The following is a 17,545-nucleotide window of genomic DNA, read 5'->3' as shown; positions in this document are numbered from 1 at the left end:
AATTGCTCATGGCTTGTGTGATCATCATCTTGTGTTGGTTGTGCGGCACCCTATTGAGGGTTTGGCGTGTGATGTCAATTAGCGCGAGAACCTCCAAGTGAGTGAATCGCCACAACGAGGAGTAGTTTGCCGGCAAGCAAGTGAACCTCAGTAAAAATCATTGTGTCATCATTTGATTCTGAGGTGATTGGTATTCATTCTTGTGATTGGTACATGTGCATTGTATTCTAATTTGCTGGTAACCTCCCACATATATGAATATTAAAATACACTATAATACAGCCAATGATGAAAGCAACTCCAGATCATGTGTTGCTCCATTCCTTGTACTCTAACTTGCTGAGAAAATGGTAATGTTACTGTATTAGTTTGGTCCACAGGAACAAATAAAATCTTGAACTGTTGACTTCTGTCCCTGGTTCTTTTTCATTCATTACTATAGCACATTTGCACTTACTAAATACTATCTACACATTAGTGATGGTATAATGTTAATCTAAGGATGCTTAGTCTGAATTTAGAGATTCATAAGGTCACATGTGAACCCCAAAGTTTGAAGAATTTACAAGGTACTTCGAATATTATTTGTGCTTACACTACAGAAGTAAAAGTTTAACATAATCTGATGGTTCTCACTCATCAGTAATTCTAATTCAGTGACCTACTTTCATCTGTATTGAATTGACAATAGTACATAAAGGGTATTCTAGTTAAAACTTGTTTCTTGCTGTTACATATTTTTTATTCCCATTGGTGTCCTTCACTGAATCCTTAAATGTAATGTGATGTTCCCAGTTCCCACATGCTCAGTTTAAATGATGGCTATTTTGGTACTCACATATTAAATTTAATTCAACACCATTATCATGAATCAAAGAACATTGATTTTCTAAACTAGTAGTCACCTTTTACATGCAGGTAAAATTCCAAGATCTTTGTTCGCTCTTCCTGAACTTCAGCAATTACGTCTCCTGTCAAATCAACTTTCTGGTCATCTAGAGGAAATTGAAACTCCTTTGTCTTCATCCATATCCTTTATTGAGTTGACAGATAACCAGATTGGTGGTTCGATACCTCAATCGTATTTTCAGCTTACAAGCCTTGAAGGTCTTTTCCTTGGATCAAATAAATTGACAGGCACAGTGGACCTTAGCTCTTTCTGGAGGCTTAAGAATCTTTTTTCACTGACTCTGTCGAATAACATGCTATCTTTGATAGATGAAGAAGGTGATTCTCTGTTTCCTTCGCTGCCTCCCATTCAAAGTTGGATGCTTTCTTCATCAACCTTACAAAACTTCCAAGTGTGCTGAGATATCTGAATGAGATTACGGAACTAGACCTCTCAAGCAATCAGATCAATGGTGTTATACCAAGTTGGGTAAGGGAGAACTGGAATGGTCACCTTAGCTATTTGAATCTCTCTCACAACATGTTTACCGGTTTGGAGAAATCTCCCTCTCTTGTTCCAATGGGATCTATATATGTTCTGGATCTAAGCTACAATAGACTTGAAGGAGATGTGCCAATACCAATCATAAGGTCTGGACGCACAGATATCATCTTGGATTACTCAAATAATTACTTCAATTCCATCCTGCCCAGCGTTGGTAGATATCTCGGGAAAACATCATATCTTGATTTGTCCAGTAACAAAATAAGAGGCCACATACCCACTTCAATTTGCAATGCAAGTGAACTCCAGATCCTCGACTTATCTTACAACTACTTCAGTGGAGTGATCCCATCATGCTTAGCTCAACGTAAATTGGGAGTACTGAAATTAAGAGGGAACCAAATCCATGGGGTACTGTCTGATGGCATCAGAGAAGGATGTATGCTTGAGACAATAGACTTGAGCCACAACTACATTTCAGGGAAACTGCCTAGATCACTATCTAACTGCCGTGACTTAGGATTGCTCGATATTAGTGACAATCAGATTGCCGATTCATTTCCATCCTTGCTGGGAGTACTTCCTAAACTTCAAGTTCTTGTTTTAAGATCCAACCAATTCTCTGGCCTGATTACAGATCTTCAAGACAATGACCAAATTATGAACCACTTCTCAAGTCTGCAAATACTGGATTTGGCCTCCAACCAGTTCTCTGGAAACCTGCCCAAAGAATGGTTTAATGAACTGGAATCAATGAAGGAGAATGGCAACGATGATGGACAAGTTGTTGGACATCAGATAAACGTAGAAGTAGGATTCTATCGAGATGATATCACTATTACATATAAAGGGTCCGATCTTATTTTCACTAAAATCCTTACCACTTTCAAAGTAATTGATTTATCAAATAACTCATTTGTCGGTAACATTCCCGAGTCAATTGGGAGTCTGGTTTCACTACATGGGCTTAACATGTCATACAACAACATCATGGGGCAAATTCCATCACAGCTAGGTAACCTGACTCGGCTAGAATCAATGGATCTCTCATGGAACCATCTCTCAGGGGAAATCCCGCAGCAGCTAACTTCCCTAACTTCTCTTTCTTGGTTGAACCTTTCATACAACAACTTGACAGGAAGAATACCACAAGGAAACCAATTTCTCTCATTTCCCAGTACCTCATTTGAAGGGAACACTGGACTCTGTGGAAATCCACTCTCTACACAATGTGACGGCCCAGATTCAACAACCCCAATAATATCACAAGAACCCAGTGGTTTGTGGCAGGATAGACTTGAGGCGATCCTCTTGCTTACCTTTTCTGGTTTGGGGTTTGGAGTGGGTTTCACATTGGCGATCATGTACAGACGCTTTTTCCACATAGAAGGATGGGTTGGCAAGCATTTCTGTATTCGTATGTGATATAGTTATGCAAATTACATGTATGGCATTATATTATATTTTCCATAAAAGGAGAGGCAGATATGTAGTATTTTATCCTTGTAGTCGTCAGACAAGACAGATTAAAACCATTTTGTTCTCATAAGGTTGCGGTTTTCTAGTTCATTTTCATTACATTATATCCTCCAAAAGTGACAATATTGTTTTGCTATCTTCAGTTCTCCCAACATACACGCCATAACTAATACTATGAGCAACAACAACAACAAAAAAAAATGCTTGGAACAAAGCCCAGAACTGTACTTGACTGCAACCATCTGAAATTATGGATGCAATTTACTCCAACTGTAAAGAAAATGAGAATCCAATTTCGCCAGAAGTCCATAAAAGACTGGCCTCTTGGGTGGGGGTGGGGAGCAGTGTCTGTCCGAACCTGGGCTCCTGAAGAGTGTGCTCGCGACTCCGCCAGGCCGTGCGCACCGGCGACTTCCATGCCTGGGAGGAGCCGACCGACCACGCACACGCGGTAATCCACGGCGTCAGCATCTCAACTCAACTGCAAACGCCCTCGCGGAACCCTAGATCACTCGAAACCAATCAAATACTCAAAGGCAAGGCCGAAACTCAAAGCGTGGCCATTTGTAGCGGCGATGAGATGAACTCGCCTGAAAATTCAGCTATCCTGTTGGGGAGGGAAGGCATTTCGATTGGGAAATTTCACCGTTCTGTTCCGCTGGGCTGAATCGAGCGACGGAACGGAAGGAGTGAGGAACGGGGTGGCATTGCGGGCCCACAAGTCAGAGTGTACTCCCCAAGTTTTTTTAATGAGAGAGAACTACATATACATTGAAATAAATATAGAGCTGGTTATTTGTTCATAACTGAGTATAATAATTTCTTTCTTGAGATAACGATTTTTTGGATCGAGAGAGTGTCATTATTTTAAGGAGAGAGTGTCAATTTCATTCATTCAACCGAGCAAGAGTCACGAGGTAAATATGACAAATATTCTTTCTGATGAAGCTAATCGCTACCTAGCCCGATCTCCGCAGGATTAGATCAGATATCGAGACATGGCAATCAGGAAGCGGATTGCCAAGCAGGTCAGGTCTTCAGTTGCGAATCTTTATCAGAATGTTACTAATGTAATTGTCAAACGCATCCAAGACCATGTTACACGCGCTAACATTCTCAGGCTGTAAAATCTCATGTGCCACTAGTAAAAGAACTGTAAGACATGTCTGAATTCTTATAACTTTCTCAAAAGAAAAACAAACAAGAAATTAACACAGCTCAGATACGACCGTCTGGTATCATATTGTAAACGGTCAGATGTATACAAAGAGAGCCATGATTCGGAGGCTTGAACCTTGAAGTTTACAAATTAGCTTACAGAGAATGTCACACTGCAAACAACAAATTAAACACCAACTGAAACAGGGAAAATCAAGAAACAAAAGAAATCGAAGTCATTCATACTCCGAAACAGAACCTGAATCACTTCTCTCATATCACCAGAGCACACGTACGCGTGCTCATCATGGTCGTGGCACAGCACACTGTTCTCGCGCGCGCTCAGTAGTGGTGCGTGGGCGCGCACTCCCTCGGCCTGAACGCGAGCGGGCCGGCGGCGAAGACGACGTTCTTGAAGCCGCGGCCGTCGGTCCACTGCTTGCCCTCGTCGCGGAGCGGCGCGCCCTCCAAGCCGCCGTGGATGTTGGTGACGATGTTGCACTTGGGGTCGGGCGACGAGAGCAGGCGCACGAAGCAGGCCCCGCAAGGGTCCTTGTCCAAGTAGCCGTCGGCGCGCTGGACGCTGAACTCGGCGTGGAAGTAGCCGTTGGAGTCGGCGACGCGCCGCCGGTACGCCATGACGCGGTTCTTCCTGTCGCGGCAGGTGACGGTCACGTTGGCCCCCGGCAGCGGCGCCGCGCTGTCCAGGCTCTGCGAGCCCCGCTTCGCGCAGCTCTGGCACACCACCAGGCCCTCCACGCGCACCACCAACAGCTTCTTGTCGTCGTAGCCGTGCGCGGCCGGCGCCGGCTTTGGCGTGGCGGGCTGTGGGGTATAGGGCGCGGGCGTCGGCGTCGGAGGTGGCGTGGCGGGCGTCGGGGTGTAGGGCGCCGGTGTCGAGGGGCTAGGGGTCTGACTGCCGTAGCCGCCGGCCATGGCGCCGGTGACGAGGAGGGACAGGAGGACGGCGATGGGGAGGAATGCCGCCATCGTTGCTTTGGGAGCGGATCCTCAGAGAAGGAGATCGATGGAAATGGCTGAGCTCTGGTTGAGTGGAAATGGCGGGAGGCGCGCGGTTTATATACACGTGACAGGGTGAGGGTCAGCCGTCAGCGTGTTAAAAAAAATGGTGCAGACGTGCGGCCATGTAGGGCGTGGGGGACGAGTCGTGATCGCCTTGTCGGCATTGCGCTACGTGAAGGCCAGTTTGTTTTGTTTCGATCCATGGCTCAGGAGATTTCGTCACGTTGAAACGAGTACTGTAGCGATAATGATTGGTCCAGACAAAAGAGTTCAGACACAAAAAGAACATTCTTTGCCGGCGTGTAATGATGAGATGAGATCCGTATATATAGTATTTTCAGAGATCGCGCGACCCGTGTGTGTTGAGCCCACGCTTATCTAACGAACATCCGGTGAGAAATACGTATAATGCGAATTGCAAGGACTTTTTCTTCTTCTTCTCTTCTTCTTTTGATATAAGGAGCTCGTTTATTGATGCCAAATGGCGAAGCTCAGCATGTAGGCTAAACTTTGGATATTGAGGCCCATCCTCCATCGGGGTATTCAACCGTCTCTAGGGCATCCATAATTACTAGCTCTAAGCCAATTTTTTCAATAATGTTAACTTTTAGTACATAGCTTTTAATATGTGTAGCCCTACATGACACTCTCACATAACCTTAAAATATGTGCAAGAGCTTAGCTCTCGACCAAGAGCTGGTTTTTCTCTCTCTTCTATTTAAATACGAAAAAATGCTTAGTGCTAGTTTAAGAGTCAGCTATTGTGGGTGCCAAGTTGAATAACCACCGTGCTTTATGTATTGTATACAACTAGCTATATATTGGTGGATAATGTAGCTATTATTTTAAAAATCAACAAAGCGTTATGTGATGGTTTTCTTAAACCCTAAAATTTAATTAAAAATTACCACAGTTCGAGCAAACAATCAAGAAATCGGTCTCATAGATTGTACTCCCTCTACCCACATGCTTGTTTAGTTTGGAGGCGAGATTGATCCTGTGTTTGATTTAGGGGCAGGTGGAATATGAAACCATCCCTGCAAGCAAATATTCTTCAGAGATGTTGTCTCTAGGTGTACCTCCAAATTTGAGGGACAAGCTCGTCCCATCGTGATGCCATTCTCTGTTTCATTGCCGCATGTTTCTTCCTCTTTTCTCCTCCCGTTGGCAGGCGTGACCTCGGTGAGGGCAAGCTCGACCCTAGCGCTAGCAGGCACAGCCCTGACATGAGCGAGCGAGCTCAGCCTCGACCATGGCACGACGCCCTTGATTGCTTTGGTTGGGCAATTTTGTCGAAGAAGTTAGGAAGAAGGTGAAAGATGATGATATGTGGGTCCCACTTAACGAATGTCTAGAGGAATACGGATAGTGATATATCCACTTCATTTATATCCCTCTAACGAAACACAAAGCAGGGACATCTTATCCTAAAAAGACTAAATGAATTTACCTCTTATCCTAAAAAGACTAAATGAATTTACCTCTTATGTTAGAACTAAACAGGTCCTAAGAGTTTCTATAACTTTTAAGATTAAAAAATTAAGGAGAGAGGGAAAACCATTTCAAACCTCTCCCCAAAACCATCGTGCATGCATTCTCGATTGACGCGATTATTAGCGGCTTCAGTCAACCCTTGACTGGTTACTCAGAAACCCTTATATTTGTGTATATAATTTGAATATAAAAATATCATCTCATGGATGGAGGGAGTAGCTTCTTACAGTTGTTTAAAAAAGTTGTAGATCCGTGAAATTAACTCAAATCAAATAGTGAAAAACACTCAAATGGTAGTTTTTGCTAGGTCAAAATGATAATGCACTCCTTAGGGCGTCTGGACGGACGGACGCGGATTCCCCACTCTTGCCCGTGCCCCTTCCGCCCAATATACCTGCTCCCCTGATGCTCCCCTCATGGCTTATCGGTGCAGAAAGTGACCAATACGTAAATATTTATAGTTTTGTCGTACGTTGTGATCGGATGTGGTCTAGCACTCAATGATACAGGATTTATACTGGTTCAGGCAACGTGTCTTACATCCAGTTTGAGTCAGTTGGTGACTTTATTCCTGAGCCCAGGTGCTCGAAGTTTGCTGTGGGGTTACAAACGGAAGGGAGAAAGATGGGGGTGCAAGAGGTCCGGTCGGACTCTGGTCTGAAGGGCCCAAAGTGACGGGAGCTCCGCTATGTGCTAAGTGTTCGAGCGTGCGCTCTGTGTAGCTTTAGAGTGACTAAAGCTACAAAGGGTGAATCGATGCAAGTGAACTGATGGATCTATGTGTTGGGAGATAGCGCATCCCCTTTTATAAATGAAGGGGGCGACCTTACAAGCAAGAGAGAGAGTACGCATGCTACTAAGTCTTGTTGCCCACGCCGTCGGGTACAAGATAATGGTAGGTGCCCATAACACCATTGTTGTCAGACGCATGTGGGAGGTTTTACCTTATTCACCATGTATGATAGATGACGGCGCCCACAACACTGTTGATGTACAGAGGCATGTGGGGGGAGCCTTACCGTGTTTTTCTAGTATGGGAGTTGATGGCGCCCATAACACTGTAGGGCAAATGTCGGCGCCCACAACACTGCTTGGGTTCTGGCATGCCTGGAAGGTTGCAGGGCACCCTTCTGATATGTCCTATCGGTTACTATCCTACAGGTGTGCTGAGTACGGTCCTCGGTATCGCGGTCGACTTGAGCGCCCTGCCTTACTGGATCCGTCCGTTTCTTGGTCCTCATCGAGCGGGCGTCCCCGGTCGGTTGGTTCCAGTCAGCTCTGACTGCGCCAGACAGAGAAGAGCTATAAGTAGGGGTTTGGTGCATCCCCGGTTAGAGACGTGGGTCGGAGTTGGAGGCAGTGTTTGGCCAGGCCTTCTGGTCGGAGAGGCGGGCCAGAGTCGGAAGCGAGCACTGTTCCTCCTTAGCGAGGCCTTCCGATCGGAGATTGGATCGTCCTTCTGGCCTATCATTTAGGAGGAGCGCACCCACTGAAAGCTCTAGTTTGGTTTTGGTGAATTGATGAAACCCTAAGTGCTAACCTAGTTTATCAAATGATCATGAGATAGGTAGCACATTCCAAGTGGTGAAGCAAATAAAGATCATGCCATGATGATGGTGATGCCATGGTGATGATCAAGTGCTTGGACTCGAAAAGAAAAAAGAGAAAAACAAAAGGCTCAAGGCAAAGGTATAAATGGTAGGAGCTATTTTGTTTTGGTGATCAAGACACTTAGAGAGTGTGATCACATTTAGGTTTGATAGTCATACTATTAAGAGGGGTGAAACTCGTATCGAAATGCGGTTATCAAAGTGTCACTAGATGCTCTAACTCATTGCATATGCATTTAGGATCTAGTGGAGTGCTAACACCCTTAAAAACATTTGTGAAAATATGCTAACACATATGCACAAAGGTGATACACTTAGTGGTTGGCACATTTGAGCAAGGGTTAGGAACTCCACCGGTGGAGTGTCCGACGGTGCCACCGGCGCCCTAGACAGAAAAGACAGAGGTCATTGTAAGTGACCGAACGCTGGTCTTGGTTGGACTGGCGCGTCCGATCAGTGGCAGCAGAGGGCGCGCAGCGTCGGTCTTTGATCGGACGCTGGGTCACTTAGTGACCGGACACTGACAGGGTGCGTCCGGTCCTGCTAATGTGGCAGCACACAGAAGAGTCACCGTGTGACCGAACGATGGGTGTGTCCAGTCGAGCATGACCGGACGCGTCCGGTCATGAAAAATCGTCTCTGGATGCTTACTAGAAACGACCGGATGCTGAGGTCCAGCGTCCGGTCACTTCACAGCAGCGCGTCCGGTCATCACTTAACCGTTGGGATCGGGCGCTCAGTATTTGAAGAGAGTGGACACGTGGCGTGCATCACGCGACCAGACGCTGAGGTCCAGCGTCCGGTCAATCTGATCTGTGCGTCCGGTCAGCCCGTGTTCTGTGCAGTGAGGAGCCCAACGGTTCTATTTCATGGGGGCTTCTATTTAAGCCCCATGGCCAGCTCAAGCTCACTCTCTTGGCCATTTTGCATTGACATAGCAACCTTGTGAGCTTAGTCAAAGTCCTCCCACTCATCTTCGTCATTGATTCATCATCTTTGTGAGATTGGGGGAGAATCCAAGTGCATTGCTTGAGTGTTTGCATCTAGAGGCACTTGGTGTTCGTGTTACACTGCGGGATTCATTTGTTACTCTTGGTGGTTGCTGCCACCTAGATGGCTTAGAGCAGCGAGGATCATTGAGTGGAGGTTGGTGATTGTCTCTGGCTCTGATCATGGTGATTGTGAGGTGTTCTTGACCTTTCCTCGGCGGAGAGCCAAAAGGTACTCTAGTGGATTGCTCGTGGCTTGTGTGATCCTCATCTTATGTTGGTTGTGCGGCACCCTATTAAGGGTTTGGCGTGTGATGCCAATTAGCGCATGAACCTCTAAGTGAGTGAATCGCCACAACGAGGAGTAGCTTGCTAGCAAGCAAGTGAACCTCAATAAAAAATCATTGTGTTCATCATTTTATTCCAAGGTGATTGGTCTTCATTGGTATTCATTCTTGTGATTGATTGGCTCCTTCGTCGACATGGCGGTATAAACAAATTGCTCACTCTTTTTACTTTACCGCAAACTAGTTGTTAGCTCTATAGTGTAGCTAGTTGTGAGAGCTTGTTAGTTTGGTTAGTGTAGCTCTTTAGTTAGCCTTTGAGAGCACATTAACTTAGTGTAGTGTCATAGCTATTGTATGGATAGAAACTATATAAACTAGAATTATGGTAGGTGACTTATATTTTTAGTAGGCTAGCGCAACACTTGCTTCGCCTCATAATTGTCTAACCGGATTGTTAAGTGTTGTTGTAGAATTTTTAATATGTTATTCACCCCCCTCTAGCTATTAGGACCTTTCACCCGCATGTGTAGCCCTCGGGCGATTCGAGTAGAATCATCTGGGGGTTCTTTTGTGTTGCTAGCGGGGGAAGTTTTGTTTTGTTAGTGGGTGTGCGCGAGCGCACCCGTGGGTGTAACCCTCGAGCCCTGGGCGATTCGGGTAGAATCGCTTAGGGGTTGTTGCGGATCCTGGCGTCGGGCCCAGCCGAGGTGTTTTTAGGGATCGGGCGAGATGGAGCTCATGGATCCTGGTGTTGGGCATAGCCGAGGCAGTTTAGGGATCGGGCGAGACGGAGCTCGCGGATCCTAGCGTCGGGCGTAGCCGAGGTGTTTTTAGGGATCGGGCGAGACAAAGCTCGCGGATCCTGACGTCGGGCGCAACCGAGGCAGTTTAGGGATCGGGCGAGATGGAGTCATGGATCCTGGCATCGGGCGTAGCCGAGGCAGATTAGGGATCGGTGAGATGGAGTCGTGGATCCTGGCGTCGGGCGTAGCCGAGGCAGTTTTTAGGGATCGGGCGAGACGGAGTCGCGGATCCTAGTGTCAGGTGCGGTCGAGGTAGTTTAGGGATCGGGCGAGATAGAGTTGTGGATCCTGGCGTCGAGCGCAACCGAGGCAGTTTAGGGATCGTGCGAGACGGAGCTCGTGGATCCTAGCGTCGGGCGCAACCGAGGCGTTTTTAGGGATCGGGCGAGATGGAGCTTGTGGATCCTGGCGTCAGGCGCAGCCGAGGCAGTTTAGGGATCGGGCAAGACGGAGTCACGGATCCTGGCATCGGGCGTAGCCGAGGTAGATTAGAGATCGGGTGAGACAGAGTTGTGGATCCTGGCGTCGGGTGCAGCCGAGGCAGTTTTTAGGGATTGGGCGAGATGGAGTCGTGGATTCTAGCATCGGGTGTGCCCGAGGTAGTTTAGGGATCAGACGAGACGGAGTCATGGATCCTGGCGTCGAGCGCAGCCAAGGCAGTTTAGGGATCAGGCGAGATGGAGCTCGTGGATCCTGGCGTCGGGCGTAGTTGAGGCATTTTTTGGGATCGGGCAAGACGGAGCTCGTGGATCCTAGCGTCGGGCGTAGCCGAGGCATTTTTAGGGATTGGGCGAGATGGGGCTTGCGGATCCTGGCATCGGGCGCAGCCAAGGCAGTTTTAGGGATCGGGTGAGACGGAGCTCATAGATCCTGGCGTCAGGCGCAGCCAAGGTAGTTTTAGGAATCGGGCGAGATAGAGTCACGAATCCTAGTGTCGGGCGCAGCCGAGGCAGTTTTTAGGGATCAGGTGAGACAGAGTCGCAGATCCTGGTGTCGGGTGTAGCCGAGGCAGTTTTAGGGACCGAGCGAGATGGAGTCGTGGATCCTGGCATCGGGCGCAGTCGAGGCAGTTTAGGGATCAGGCGAGATAGAGTCACAGATCCTAGTGTCGGGCGTAGCCGAGGTAGTTTTTAGGGATAGGGCGAGACAGAGTCGTGGATCCTGGCGTTGGATGCAGCCGAGGCAGTTTTAGGGATCGGGCGAGATGGAGTCGCGGATCCTAGCATCGGGCGTAGCCGAGGCGTTTGGGTGTCTTGAGCCCCTAAGCCCCGTTGGGCTTGGTAGGGGTTGGTTGAGTTTCGTGCGTTACCTCGTCCATGGTTTCTTGCTACCAAAGGGGCTGAGCTAATGTCGCTTGCCTCAATGGCTCAAGTGACGCGCTCAGTGAGCTCGCTAACGGGCACGTTCAAGTGGAGTCCGGGTCCATCGTTCATGACGGGGTCGGCATAGCCCTCATGTGCCACTCCACTGCTCCTTAACCTGCAACCCGGTAGATGCCTAGGTCATTTTGGAGACTGACCTGGGTGGCCCGCTGGCCTCCCCTCAATGGAGATTCTATGGGTTTGGCTCGAGGTTAGGATCAAACGACAAGTTTGAGATGACCCTGTCTGCTTTAGGGCAGACTGGGCGAGGGTCGCTCAGGGATCATTTGTGTTTTCTCCCCTAGCTCTGTTTGATGCGAGGCAGCCTCGAGCCCATCGTGGGCCAGCCTTCGAACCCCGGCCGGTCGTTGCTCATGTTTGAATGAGGCAACTGCCGCTTCGTGACGCAACACGGATCGTTGTGATGCAGTTAACTGCATATGCGATACTTTTGGATGTATGGAATGAATGAATGCGTGCATGGATGAATGAATGTTCATATAAAGAAATAGTGGGGGTTGGTAATATTACCTTGATGACTCGAGCGATGGGGTTTGAGGAGTTCCAATCAGAAATGTTCGACCAGGATCCGTGCCCATCATTCGTGACGGAGTCAGCATGGCCCACATGGGGCGTCCCTCTACTCCTTACTTGTCTCTTGGCGTTTGCCTGAGCCATCCGATCGACTCAAGAAGCCCGTTGGTCTCTTCTAAGCGGAGATCCTGTCGTTGGGTCTTTTCGAGTCCCATCTGGGAAGGCGGAGGGCCGCCTATGTGTAGTGGCGCCTTATTTCTCACGCCCAGCGTGCGGTAGTGGTGGGCCATACCTAGGCCACGTCCTATCTGACCAAGTGCCATTTCATCAGGTAGGGTGTGTAACACCTCGGGTGTTAGCCTTGCATAACTTGACTTGCATAACATGAGCATGAGCATCAAGCATTCATAAATCATCATTTACAATTGAAACATTTGATCAAAACATATGAAACATTTCTTGTTATTTCATGTTTCTTAGAACATATGCATATGATCATGTATAAATGAATGCAAGTGGGTAATGCTAGTCACTACAACACTTTAGCCACACTTAGGTTAACAAGAGGAACCTTGTTCATGAAGGCCATATTTCATGATCAAGCACTTAAGTGATATTTCATGTGTTGAACTAAATAGCTATATGAGTGACTACTACTTGAAATGCTTAAATGACCTTGCAAATTGTTTTAACATGCTTAGAGTATCATCATGAACAACTTTGGTATTTAGTGCTAGGGCTAGTTTGGTCATTTAGCCATGGTTTGAATGTGTATCTTGATTTCAAAGTGACATGTTTGACTAAAGTTGAACTAGGTGTTAGGAACCTTGCATGGAGGAGTTCACTAAAGCAAAGTTGTAGTGTTTGACATAAGGAATAACTTTGATTTTTGGGTCTTTGACTGACTAAGCTCCTAACATGTTTGAAATTGGGTCACAAAAATCAGTAAAACACTCATTGCAACACTTAAGAAAAATTTTCTAAGTCTAGATCCCTGACAGCCTGACAAGCCCACCTTGAGCATGATTTTTCCACGTTTCTGTTGCGAATCAGAGCTTACTCTCTTAATAAAAGTTGAAGCTGGTACATAGGGCTAGGATTTTTGTTAAGATGGTTTACGCTTTGGAGCCTTGGATTAGCCGTTGTATCATCGTGAAAACTCGGCGTCAGGCTCAGCTTCGGGTGTCTGAACGAGCTGAATCAAATGTTCAGTGGCCGACCGTTCGCAGGCGTTGCCCGCCGCGTGGTGGCCGGTAATGGCCGCGCGCACCATCTGGAGGCCGCACGCCGGCGCTGGGCCCACTCGTCAGGCATCGACGGCCAGCAAGCCACCAGGGACGCGCTTAAGTCGCCACTGAGCCGGCCTTTCGCTCCCACTCGCCTACTCGCGCTCCTTTGCTCACTGCGCTCGCCATCGCCGTCGCAGCCGCCCCGTCGAGCTCGCCCGCATTCACCGCCACCCCAGCCTCCAATTGGCCGCACTCACAGCTCCGCCGCACCCTACTCCACCGTTCCCACCTTGCTGCGCCCACAGCCGCGCCATTAGTAAGCCGTGCTTCGCTTTGCGCCACCGCGGGTGTGTCTCTGCCAGAGCTCCGCCATGGCCGTCGTCATGGCCGCGCCGTGGTAGTCCACCATTCCGCGTGATAGTTGGTGCGCTAGGACCGCCGTAGTACACCAGTGCTTGTCCGAGCCTGTGATCGAGTCACCAAGGTCGTCACCGGCGTTTGCCATTGTTCCGCCCCGCCGTGCCATCGCAGCCGTCCGCCATGGTCGGCGGTGAAGTGCTTCGGTGCTCCTTCCATCCATGCGAAGGCCACCACCGGGTGCGGGTGATTGGGTAGACCACGTAGGTGTAGTCGCTACCGCCGGCGGGTTCACCGACGACGAGCTAGGGCCGTGCCGCGTCGAACGCCACCGTCTCCCCTGTTTACAGTCGATGACATGTGGGTCCGGCTGACCGGTGGGTCCCTGTTGCCAGTGACTAGTATTAGGAGGCTAGTTCATTTTTTTCAGATTTAAACCCTAATTTCAAGTGTTTTGTTATTTTTGTATATTTAGTTTGGTAGCTCCAAAAATTGTGAAATAAATTTTGTAGTGTTGCTTAGGAAGTGTAGTATTTAAGGAAAATATGTTCTTGGTTTCAACAGTAGAAATTTCAGGAGATTTAAATAGGGATTTCAAATGTGCTTTTGAATGCATTCAAATTTGTTTATTTTATATCTAGAGTTCCTGTGCTCCAAAAATTATGAAATTTTTGTGGTAGGCTATTCTTGTCATACATGAGCTTGGATAAAAATTTGAGAACCAGTGCATGTGTAGATCTATAGTTATAGATTTTTCTTTTATAAATAGTTAATCCTTGCATGAATTTTTATAAATTAATTATAAGTCCAAAATTCAGGAGATTTATTGGAGATGATACTAGTACCATATGGATGTTAGGAAAAATAAGAAATCTGTTGCTTGACACTTTTCAATAGGATTTTCCATTTATGCTATTTCAAGCCTTGCTTCCTTATCATTTTTGTATAGGATGTTCTACTTAGTAAAATGACATGAAATTTTTATAGCAGTCCTTTGATAGCATTAGTAAGGCTCTGTAAATTTTTGAGAATTTATTAAACACATCTGATATATATTTATTATTTAACCTAGATATCTAAATAAAATAATAAAGGCAATTTAATAAATGGTTTGGGCTTCACCATTATATTATCTTAACTATATTTGGTATGCTTAAACTGTTGGTAGGTTCTAGGTTGTCAAATTGTGAATGATTACATAAAGTAGAAGTATTCTTACTTTATATTGCATGTTAAATCATTTCCGGACTAATTCTAGAATATGATGAGTTACATGTTGAAACTAATGTAGACTGTAAAAATGGTTAATAACAAAGTTGTAGAAAATTTGATAAGCTTTCCAGAAAGTCCAGGATCACTAGATTTGGAATTTGTAGAACTCTAGTTATGAGTGAAACAGGTAGATACTATTTATGGCATAGTCGATGCATTGTAGGAGTAGTTAAGTAGTAAGCGAGAAGAGATATGCACCTACTCAAACAACGCGATGCACTTGTTAACATTATGCATTCGTAATACTCATACCATACTCATGCATCTAGGATCGGAGGAAGAGATCACGTTGCTGGAATTCGAAGAAGCCGAGGAAGGGAACCCGCAGGAGAATCCGCAAGTCCCCGCTCCCGAAGGCGTGGAGCAGAACCCTGAAGAGCTTCCGGAGTGCCCTGACCATTGTCCTACTTCCTTTCTGCGAGGCAAGCCCCGGAGCATTATAAGTCTCCCAGTAATTTACAAATGTTTACTTACGTATTTATGATTGATGCATTAGGTTATAAGAGTTGAATGAAACCACTTGATGCATGTACATTCCTTGTCCAGATATTAACCCTTTAACCGGTATAGGTCCAGGATCGAATTTATGCTTAGCCATGCTTAGACCGGTAGAAGTCGGGTGATGTCCTGTCACCTGCGAGATATAGGTGGATACCAGGAGCACGGTTGGCTATATCTGCTATCGTGGAACAGAACCATGTGGTAAAAGTAAATTGAGACCGGACGGGAGGTCGATAGGGAAACAACAAGGCATGGAGGTCTTGGGTGTGGACTTATCCCCGTCTGTGTCGATCAAGGACCGTACCGTTGTTGGAACTTCTGACAAGATTGAACGCATGCCTCTCACTTAGCTGGCCGGATAACTCGTTCCGACCGCGAAGCCGAGTAATTCAACTCAGGCCGGGAATCGTTCTGTTGTGCGCTCCTTCCGGGGAACGATCAGACTGAGCCCAAGGGCAGGTTTGGCCTGAGCATCCTGGCATCTGGTGTTCCAGATTGTGCGGCGCAGTACGAACCCGCGAAATGTGTACCGGAGTTGTACCAAAGGTGACCTAAGACTATCGTGGCTGATAGATCTGGGTTTGTGTTAGGAATAAATTCCCAGCTGGTTGAAATCGATTCGAATCGCCGTCTCTCCCGGATAGTGAGAAACTTGGCTAGCTCCAACATCGTAGTAACTGTGTTATGAAACATGATGGTTCAAATGAATATGGAATTACAATACTTGCTATGGTTACTATTGTATGATTCTAAATAATATACCACATGTTTGGCATAGGATAGTTGCTAACCTAGAAATGGATAGTTATAATTAACTTGATAAAAGAATCACAACTGTACAACGGTTAATTGCCTTTTCGCAAAATGTTGTCAAGTTACGCCCACTTATACAGCCGTGCATAATCCTTGGAGTCATTTTATTTCTGGTTCATGACGGGTAAGTCTAGCTGAGTACCTTCTCGTACTCAGGGTTTATTTTCCCATTGTTGCAGATGGCACTGTGTATCATGGTTATTGCAAGAGTTGCTTCTATCCCGCTGTGGATGAGGAGTAAGCCTTGGGCAGGCTTCCTTAGTAATTCCTATCCTTGCTTTTGTGGACCGTGATCTGGTTTGGCACTGTAGTAAACTATGTTGGAAAACTTTATCTCGAACTTATTTGCTTCCGCTTTGTTTATCAAACTTGTTTTGTAATAACTTTTATTCGTACTCTGATGATGAAACGTATCTGTGAACTTTATGTAATATGTGGCATGTATGTTGAATCCTGTACGATCTTGGTTGTTGTAAATCGTTTATCGAGACCCGTCGTGGTACTCGACGGACTACCGGGTTTATATGGGTTCAAGTATGACAGTGCGACCGCTTGCGGATTGCCATTATACTTGTATTCTTATAAATTGGTCGGTTCTGCGACAGCTGGCATCAGAGCAAGATTCAACGTTAATTGTCACAAGTGTATTTAAAACAAAAGTTTTTGTTTTCCAAAAACCCTTCTCTAACAACTAATAGTTATATAATAGGTATTTGAAATCTAAAGTGTGCCAATGATCACCTTCCTTATGCCCAGATTAAGGACTATTAGGTGGCTATTTAAGTACTAACATGGGGGTTTTTACTTCGTCGTCCATACGGCGTGCTATAGTATGGATGCCATTCACTTGAGTGGTAATGTATGGATCAAATGCCTCTACGCCAAGGTAAGATGAGTGTATGACCGCAAGATGTGAGCGTGCGGTCGGGAAGAGTTAGCTTTGGTACGGCTATGTATACATGCTTGCATGTGTACATGGTACGTATTTAATTGTGGGTTTAAATTATTGTTGGGTAGATTGATACGGAAGTATATGTATGGGGATACATATATGGAAGTATTTACAATTACATTCTGCATATTCTTTATGGGTTTAGGGCTGAAATGAAATTTTATGCAGGTACACTAACAACGAAACGTGTAGCTCGACTAGTTACGCTATTATGAGAGAACGTATGTATGCCACCGTGTCTACCGTTAGAAACAAATTTTTCCTAAGTTTGTGAGGACGTACGGCACGAG

At 46.4% G+C, this 17,545-nt stretch overlaps 1 protein-coding gene and 1 pseudogene across 1 annotated transcript; one reads left to right on the top strand and one right to left on the bottom strand.

Moving 5' to 3' along the window:
• The first annotated feature begins 324 nt into the window (after nt 1–324).
• On the top strand, nt 325–2,583 carry LOC136454272 (receptor like protein 27-like; annotated as a pseudogene).
• A 1,789-nt stretch (nt 2,584–4,372) lies between these two features.
• Nucleotides 4,373–5,020, bottom strand: LOC136451581 (non-classical arabinogalactan protein 30-like). The gene has a single exon (XM_066452280.1). The coding sequence runs from the start codon at nt 5,018–5,020 to the stop codon at nt 4,373–4,375; it is 648 nt and encodes a 215-aa protein (XP_066308377.1).
• Nucleotides 5,021–17,545: the final 12,525 nt, after the last annotated feature.

The sequence above is a fragment of the Miscanthus floridulus genome, chromosome 5 (genome assembly GCF_019320115.1).
Source record: "Miscanthus floridulus cultivar M001 chromosome 5, ASM1932011v1, whole genome shotgun sequence".
In the NCBI taxonomy this organism is placed as follows: domain Eukaryota; kingdom Viridiplantae; phylum Streptophyta; class Magnoliopsida; order Poales; family Poaceae; genus Miscanthus; species Miscanthus floridulus.
This window is presented reverse-complemented; position numbering and strand designations above follow the sequence as displayed.

Excerpts from the sequence above, each read along its gene's own strand:
- LOC136451581 (XM_066452280.1), bottom strand. The coding sequence starts at position 5,020 with ATGGCGGCATTCCTCCCCATCGCCGTCCTCCTGTCCCTCCTCGTCACC.